At 43.3% G+C, this 8,876-nt stretch overlaps 1 protein-coding gene across 11 annotated transcripts in view; it reads right to left on the bottom strand.

The window, feature by feature from the left end:
* Positions 1–30: 30 nt before the first annotated feature.
* The window catches only part of mkln1 (muskelin 1, intracellular mediator containing kelch motifs), a 28,174-nt gene continuing 19,328 nt past the window's right edge, over positions 31–8,876 (bottom strand). For all 11 annotated transcript variants that reach the window (XM_090214037.1, XM_090214040.1, XM_090214039.1 and 8 more), the window contains exons 13-18: positions 6,149–6,296; positions 5,262–5,376; positions 3,910–4,049; positions 3,488–3,590; positions 3,176–3,230; positions 31–2,821 (exon numbers count right to left, since the gene is read on the bottom strand). In XM_090214037.1, the coding sequence (XP_090070163.1) occupies positions 2,700–2,821; positions 3,176–3,230; positions 3,488–3,590; positions 3,910–4,049; positions 5,262–5,376; positions 6,149–6,296 (683 nt within the window). In that variant the 3' untranslated portion in view covers positions 31–2,699. The remainder of the gene's footprint in view (positions 2,822–3,175; positions 3,231–3,487; positions 3,591–3,909; positions 4,050–5,261; positions 5,377–6,148; positions 6,297–8,876) is intronic.

Here is an 8,876-nt window from a genome sequence, read left to right as displayed (position 1 = left end):
GGTTACAAACAAATCAAAAGACCGGAGTCATTTATTTATGAAAACCTGAACAAAATACAATCTTTATTCGTTATGTACATTACATACAATGCAATTCTACAATAGGCTCTCTACACATTCACGTTATCCACAGAGTAGTGCTCATTCACGCACTCTAGAGTACTCCACATACTCCTGAGTCCCAGTTGGGGAGAAGAGGGGGCAGATGAAGAAAACAACATTCCATCATTTTCTGAAAATTATAATTTCCTTCCCCTCCCAAAAATAAGAAAAATAATTACTTGGCATTGTGTTATATATATATATATATATATATATATATATATTTTATTTTCTTCCAGGGGTGCCTCTTTATTTCATGTTTTCTTAAGCTTATTTTTTTCTGACAGAAACTAATGCAAACATCGCCAAAGTCTTCTGTGATAATGACCATAAACGAGTCCTTCCTAAATAACGGGTTTTACTACAAAGCTATGATGGTAAGTATGACACTCCTTTCTCTCTGGATCTCAGGTCAGAGAGCTAATATTTATTTAGGTTAATATGATGGCAGCAGAAGACATACAATAGCAAACAGACACAAACAAGCACACAAACTAGTTAAGCTCACACACTGTAAGCAGACCGTGCACCGTGCACACAAGCAGCAAACGCACACAGTACTGATGGATTCAAATTAAGCTAATACTGATTACTGAGGACATGAGTGCAAACGAACAGAGAAATCGGATCTGATCACTCATCTTCTAACAATAAGAGCAGATGTCTTCATGTGTATGCCTGTATGAAGAAACCAGATGTAATGAATCTATTGGGACGTAGTGTACAATCTGCCAATTTGATTAGGATTTTGATCAAGGAATTATAAGGATCTAACAAGAAAAAATATCTCTAAAGTTTGACTACCACCCTTGACAGGAGTCAAGCACTAAGTGTTTGTCTCCCTGAATGTGAATAGTCCCTCCATCTCTGGTTATCTGATAGTGGAGTTGATTGATCTCAAAACAAAGGGGATGGATATTTCACATAGGCCTTTTTCACATAGGACTCCATAGGCCTTTGCCTAGAGTGTACTCTGCATACTGTACAGCTGTCTCAGGAAAATGCTAAATATATAGACAATACATACACAATGTAATGGAAGGCTGCTACTATTCTTGAGAAGGAGGGGAAAGGGGATCACTTCAATCATCTCTCCTACTGAGATTAATGGAAGAACAATATGAGGCAAATGTTTGTGTTATGTTACACAGGTGGACTAGACAAAATACCCTGGCGATCCGAGACAAACACACACAAGCTATATCAAAGGGCATCCTCAGTTCCAGCATAATGATTATGAACCAATCAAAAACATTTATTGTACATCAAAACTTTGGCTGGAGCCACAAGACAGATACCATTTGCTAACTTGGTGTTTAGAGATCACTTGTGAATGCTCCTATCGCCTTATTCTGAGTAAGAATGAAATCTAGTGTTCTGTATTTCCTTAGGTTAGAATTGAAGAATGTCTAGTCATCACTGTTTGCATAAGAAACAGAGAGAACAGAGTAATCAGGCCATAGCTGCAGGGGGAGACTGGGCGCTCTCTCAATGAAAGCAATCATTCATTCTTCCTTTACCCATAAAATAAACTCCCATCGTCAAAGGAAGATACATCCCAGTCAATGAGATTATGCGAGTATAGATGTGTGTTTGTACATACAAAAATCTCCCTCTGATACAGCAGGAACATCATTTTGCAGTTCTTACAAGATGGGGAGTTTTGAGTTTAAAAATAATAACATTCATACTTGGAAACTACATTTCCCAACATGCCTCAGTGACAGATCCATGATTACATCACACTAAAGCTACAGTAGCCATTACCAGAATCACAAGCTTGACAACTTGACAATGTTTTCCCCCAAACCCATGATTGATTTTTTTTTTTTTACATCGATAGGATTTAAATTGACATATATATTGTCTCTTAGGATCATTATTCTATTGTTTCTATATAACAAAATTAACATTTTGACACGTAGTGTGTAACAGCATGGCCGTCATAATTATAAATATGGGGTATATAATATGGCACCAATAATACAGGCAGAGCAAGCAAAAATCATGAACTTGGTTGAAGGTATATTCAGCGTACAATGTGCTGACAGGGTGTCATTAAGTAACACAACTACTTTCACAAGCAGGTTTGTGTGAGTGAGTGTCAGAGAGAGACGGATGCAAGGCATAGTGGAAAATAAGAGGAAGAGAGACTCCTCCTTGATCTAACAGGCTACTAATGCCAAACAAACTCAAACGCAGCACGTAAAAGCATCATGTAAACCTCACAAATCAAATGAGTTGACACAGAAGATATGTTTGGCAGAGTTCTGGGTTATTTTAAACTGATAAATCAGTTTATTCAACAAAGACCATTAGGCCCGGGGGAGTTTGTGTTTTTTTTTATTTTTCCCACACAGTGACATTCAGTATCAACCCCTTTAAATCGCAAGTGGTCTGACCCTCATTTTCCCTTTTAGTTCAGTTCCGCTGTGGAAGAACCAACGTCCTAAAGAGGGGGTCAACAAGTGCAGTCCGCAAGCAGAGCACCCCTGAATTTGGATGGGTCAAGTGTAGAAAAATATGAAGTTTGGCTATGGGCCAGCCAATCAGTCTTATTGGCATATGGTGGTGGTGCGTAGGGTTCTGGGGCGGGGCTAGAGTGTGATGAGGTCAACGAGGTTACCCTTGGGCGGGGTCATGCTGTCCGGGAAGAAGTTGACGAGCGTGTCAAAGAGCTGCGTGCGCTGGGCATACGTCTGGTCCACGTCTGAGAAACCTGAGAGAAGGAGGGGGAGATGAGCGTGGGAGGGAGTGTGACAGAAGGGAAGAACAGAGAGGGGAAGAGGGATGGAAAGGAATAAAGAGAGCGGGAAAGAAGGACAAGAGAGAAGGTGAAGGGGGAGAGAGTGGGAGGAAGAAAAGACTCACTTCAATTGCTCCACAGGAAGTCATATGAGCTCATAAAAGGTCACATACGCGCTCAAAAAGTTCATGTGGGAGGATCAAAATGAAAGTACGTCAGAAAGAATGGCTGAAGGGGGAAAAAGGAGGAGAGAATAATCCTTCCGTTCATTGGTTTTCATCTACTGTGTGTCCAGTGAAGTATGCAGATAACACAGCAGGCTCTTACCCAGAGGGATGAAGTCAGAGCTGGACTTGAAGAGAGCCGAGGGCAGGAGCTGGAACTGAACAGTCACATCGGAACACAACCTCTCAGTCACTGAACACTAACGCAACACCGCCAACAAATACACTGCCATTTCACTCCTGAGTAACTATGGTAATAATATCAAAACAATGAACATCAACAGACAGGCTTTGAATGTTACATTCTCAAATCATTTAATCCGTTTACTTGATCTAAAAGCAGTTGAATAAATAACACTGCACAATGTGCAGGTACCCCTCTCCCCATCAGTCAACCCTCCCTCCCGTCCCTCACCTCTTTGGTCTCGTCAGGGTTGGTGTGGTCCACGGTCAGAGAGAGGTCGTTCTGCAGGTACTTCAGAGCATTCAGAGGCTCCGACTGGGCCTTCTCCTCAAACCTAAAAAAAACAAAAACACACAAACAAACATATCTTCAGGAATACCTACAGAGAGCTAGAGAAAATCGTTTAGCCTAACCTACAGAAACTCTGTATCACACAAGGTGAAAAGATCACTGCAAAAACTGCAAAATGAGCAAGGAGAAAACCCTTCCCTACAATGGCAAGACATGGCCACTAGGTGGAATCAGTGTCAAAGCAGAACCCAAAACTAGAATTGTGTCATAACTCCTATACATTTGTATCCACCGTTTTGCTATATGGTACAGAGAGGTTACGGTTCAGTTCCAGGTGTATAGTCCATTCTCTGGTTGTGTACCTGTACTTCCTGATTAGGTATCTGCAGTGTCGGAGCAGGTACTCCTTGGAGGGGCGACACAGCTTGAGGGACCAGAAGTCATCCAGACGCATCTTAGGAGAGCACGACTTCCCTGGGTTTCCTCCAAACAGGTAGTGTACCTGGACACAAAGAGGACATATTCGATATTATCCATCAATACCCTCAAAACTGCAGCTGGTCTCAGATCATAATGATATCCTGAAACAGTACTTAATTAAGACTTTTGTGCCCTTATGCTTATAGCATTTTGTAGAAGTGTGTGTGTGTGTGTGTGTGTGTCCATGTTCTTCACTGACATGCTGCTTGTTATATTGATGTACAGTGGGGCAAAAAAGTATTTAGTCAGCCACCAATTGTGCAAGTTCTCCCACTTAAAAAGATGAGGCCTGTAATTTTCATCATATGTACACTTCAACTATGACAGACAAAATGAGGGAAAAAAAAAATCAAGAAAATCACATTGTAGGATTTTTAATGAATTTATTTGCAAATTATGGTGGAAAATAAGTATTTGGTCACCTACAAACAAGCAAGATTTCTGGCTCTCAGACCTGTAACTTATTCTTTAAGAGGCTCCTCTGTCCTCCACTCATTACCTGTATTAATGGCACCTGTTTGAACTTGTTATCAGTACACCTGTCCACAACCTCAAACAGTCACACTCCAAACTCCACTATGGCCAAGACCAAAGAGCTGTCAAAGGACACCAGAAACAAAATTGTAGACCTGCACCAGGCTGGGAAGACTGAATCTGCAATAGGTAAGCAGCTTGGTTTGAAGAAATCAACTGTGGGAGCAATTATTAGGAAATGGAAGACATACAAGACCACTGATAATCTCCCTCGATCTGGGGCTCCACGCAAGATCTCACCCCGTGGGGTCAAAATGATCACAAGAACGGTGAGCAAAAATCCCAGAACCACACGGGGGGACCTAGTGAATGCAGAGAGCTGGGACCAAAGTAACAAAGCCTACCATCAGCAAGGGCATTGAAGATGAAACGTGGCTGGGTCTTTCAGCATGACAATGATCACAAACACACCGCCCGGGCAACGAAGGAGTGGCTTCGTAAGAAGCATTTCAAGGTCCTGGAGTGGCCTAGCCCTCTCATCTTTTTAAGTGGGAGAACTTGCACAATTGGTGGCTGACTAAATACTTTTTTGGCCCACTGTATCTTGGTCTGGTTGATGTCATGTGTCTGAAACTGATGTGTTGATGCTGCTGTCTTTGTACAGGTCTCTCTTGAAAAATAAATGTTCTCAACCAGACTAATCTGGTTAAATAAAGGTCCCAAAAATGTTTAAGCATGTGTGTGCGCGCGCGTGTGTGACCTTGTGCATTTCATCGTAGACCAGCTGGTGTGCGAAGCGTGGACAGGGCTCCTCCTCCTGCAGAGCCTTACTGGGGTTCTCCTTCACCGCCTGGTCATTCTTATACACACACGACCTGCAGCGCGCAGGGGCGCGCACACACACACACACACACACACACACAGTACAACAAGTTAGTACGCACATAGCCTTAACCCTGAAGAGGAACACCCATTGTGTTTCTGTACCTTAAAAAGGAAACACGCCCACACACCCCGAAGCAAATATTGGAACACACTACTAGACAGCCTCCTACGGAGAAACACACACACAGCTTGAGCCGTTACACTGACTTAATTTACTGGACACTCAGTAAAAAGAAGGACTGGAGAAAGCAGTGTACCGGAACCAGCAGCAGGCAGCACTGACAGCCTGTTCTCTCACAAGCACTGTTTCAACTGACCAAATTAGCTAGGCCAGAACAAAGACTTTCTCCATGAAGGTGCAGCGGTACAACACACACACCCTCTGAAAGAACATTTAGTTCTCTTTTGAAGGGCAGAGAGATTATGAAACTCACTTTCAGGTCAGGAAAGCCTTTGAAATAGGATGTTACTGCTTGACGATTGTATCAAAGTGTCTTACTGTGTGCGTTTGCTGGTGTGTGGGCGTGTTCAACTACACTTGTGGGGACCAGAAGTCTCCACAAGAACAGTAAACAAACATTTTGTTTGTCCCCACAAGATCAAATGCTATTTCTAGGGGGTTTTGGGTTAAGGTTAGAATTAGGTTTAGGAGCTAGGGTTAGTTTTAGGGTTAGGAGCTAGGGTTAGGGAAAATATGTGAATGGGACTGCAATGTGTGTGTCCAAATGGTTAGTTATACAAGACTGTGTGTGTGATTCGTACCAGTTGTTGCGTGCGATGTCGTAGATCCAGAATGAGTTACGGACGTTCTCTTCTCGTTTGTCCTTGTCCTTGCTGAGGCCAGACAGGACGTGGATCTCATTCAGCTCTGGGTCTATGGTGGCCCTTTGGGTAAAGCCCGTCATCGGCACTGTGGGACGAACACACATCAGAGAGAGGTTTAAAACATAGATTGATGCTTCTGAGAACACCGAGAGATAATAGCAGGCTACATTGAGATAACACAGAGAGAGAATGGCAGGGATTCAGCATTTTTCCTGGTCACAGAATTCTGGGCTCTATGGTTATTTAACGCTATCGCACATTTTTTCCATCAGAGGCCAAGTTTAAAAGACTTGAGAGAAATGGGATAGACCACAAAAGCAAAAGGCTGCTCACATAGCAACGGAATTCTCTGGAAACAAACAGGACACAATGCAAATGTATGTTTGTTTTTCTACGGATTTGCATTACTGACAGAACAGGATGTGTTTGCGGTCACAGTGTAAACAGTATGCAACTATCCATATGCATGTTGTTTTACCCCGATTTACGTACATTGCTTGTCTGAAGCAATCCCCTGATTGCACATGATGCGTTTGTGGTCATGACACGTCACAGTGTATACAGTATGCTCCTATTCATACGTATAGCGCACATATATGCCAAGTACTTCCGCTTTGTGGTCATCGGCTGCTTATTCGTCACGCATTTCAGTACTTGTAAGTAAGAAGCAGGTATAAGCTTTCGCAATGACTTCATAGTGTATCAAACCTATGTGGGTCGTTACCATGGCAATGATAGTAAGAACAGTGTCAAAACAAAGAAGAGGTGTTGTGCTGGGAGGACATTTTTTAAATCACTTAGTACTACCAACTTGAACGAATACATTTTTATGGAACCCACCATATGCTTCCAAGGAAAATTAGGACCATTTCTCAAACAAGCTCCATAGACAGTTTGCCAAACAGCACACAACATGAATTATGCGACAACGTCCTGTTCCAAGACATTAAGCTAGGCATTAACTTCTGGATAAATAAAACGGGCCCCTAGGTCAACCAGCCTGTGTAACTTGAGTAGAGAGTACAGACTGTTTTAGAGAATCAACAAAACAAAGAAGTTTATTTGAAGAACAAGAAAAAACCCACCAGAAGGACAGAGCCACTAGAGACTGTGCTCTGCCCTTCAGACGTAGCTTTCATCCCAAATAGCACCCTAACACATATAGTGCACTACTTTTGACCAGGGCCCATGTGAGTCCCAAATGGCACCCTAACACATATGCAGTGCACTACTTTTGACCAAAAGCTATGGGCCCTGTTCAATAGTACACAATATAGGGAATAGGGTGTCATTTGGGATAGATATAGAGCTTATTAGAGCACAGTTCTAAAATGGAAATGAACAGGAAGATGTTTCTGTGGTACCGGAGCAGAACACAGAGCAGTTGTGGCAGCGATAAACATTCGAGAATTATTACAAGAGCACTGTTTGGGCTTGCTACTTCCTTCCTGCCAAAATACATTCTGTTCTTTCTCGCTCCATCTCTCCTGTTCTTTTGCTCTCGCTTGCTCATTCTGCATCTTTCGGCTTCTCCCTTGTCTCTTACTCGCTCTCCCTTTCGGCCTCTTCGCTCCCTCTCTTTCTACTTCTGCCTCCCTCCACCTTCCCTCCCCATCTCTCGTTCTTGCAGGATGACACAGATGCGAGAGGCACACAGACAGAGGTCCTATTAATACTCTGCCATCATCACGCCAGTCCAGTCCAGCTCTGCCCATCCAGAGATCTTAGACAATCTGTTTCAGGACAACAAGCATCTCTTTCTCTCTCTGCTGCCCTGTGCCTTTTAATGAGCTGCACTGAAAAGTCTGTCACATGTCACTTTAATAGAGGAACCATGAGATGGTATCTCCTACAGCCATCTACTGCATCTGAAACCACAGATTCTATTAGATTCTTTAGTCTAAGGGTAGATGAAGATATATGTGATGGGGAGTTCCGTAAAGGTAGTATCACTGAGTCACAAGCTTGAGGGGAAAAAGACAGATTAGGCTACACAGAAAGCATCAGCTGATAGCGACTAAACAGAGTGCAACGTTGCGATTTGCTCAGGTTAGCATACAGACTGTGTGTGTGTGTGTAGGGTTGCAAAGGGAGGGTACATTACTGGAAACGTTCTAAGTTTACCAGCAAACTACCAGAATTTTGTTATCTTTCAAGGATGTAATTTATCACAAGACATGTACAGGCCCTTTTGGGTACTTCAGATTATCACAGGTGTCTAATCATCTCTGGCCCTCTGTGCAGCCTTTTATCACATGTAAAATATATGAAATAATGAACAAGATGATGATTTTTTTTTTTTACCCCTTTTTCTCCCCAATTTCGTGGTATCCAATTGTTGTAGTAGCTACTATCTTGTCTCATCGCTACAACTCCCGTACGGGCTCGGGAGAGACGAAGGTTGGAAGTCAAGCGTCCTCCGATACACAACCCAACCAGCCGCACTGCTTCTTAACACAGCGCGCATCCAACCCAACCCGGAAGCCAGCCGCACCAATGTGTCGGAGGCTACACCGTGCACCTGGCAACCTTGGTTAGCGCGCACTGCGCCCGGCCCGCCACAGGAGTCGCTGGTGCGCGATGAGACAAGGACATCCCTATCGACCAAGCCCTCCCTAACCCGGACGACGCTAGGCCAATTGTGTGTCGCCCCACGGACCTCCCG

Source organism: Oncorhynchus mykiss, chromosome 21 (genome assembly GCF_057628025.1).
Source record: "Oncorhynchus mykiss isolate SJ-2025 chromosome 21, ASM5762802v1, whole genome shotgun sequence".
In the NCBI taxonomy this organism is placed as follows: Eukaryota; Metazoa; Chordata; class Actinopteri; order Salmoniformes; family Salmonidae; genus Oncorhynchus; species Oncorhynchus mykiss.
Note: the sequence above shows the minus strand (reverse complement) of the source record. Positions and strands in the feature narration are given on the sequence as shown.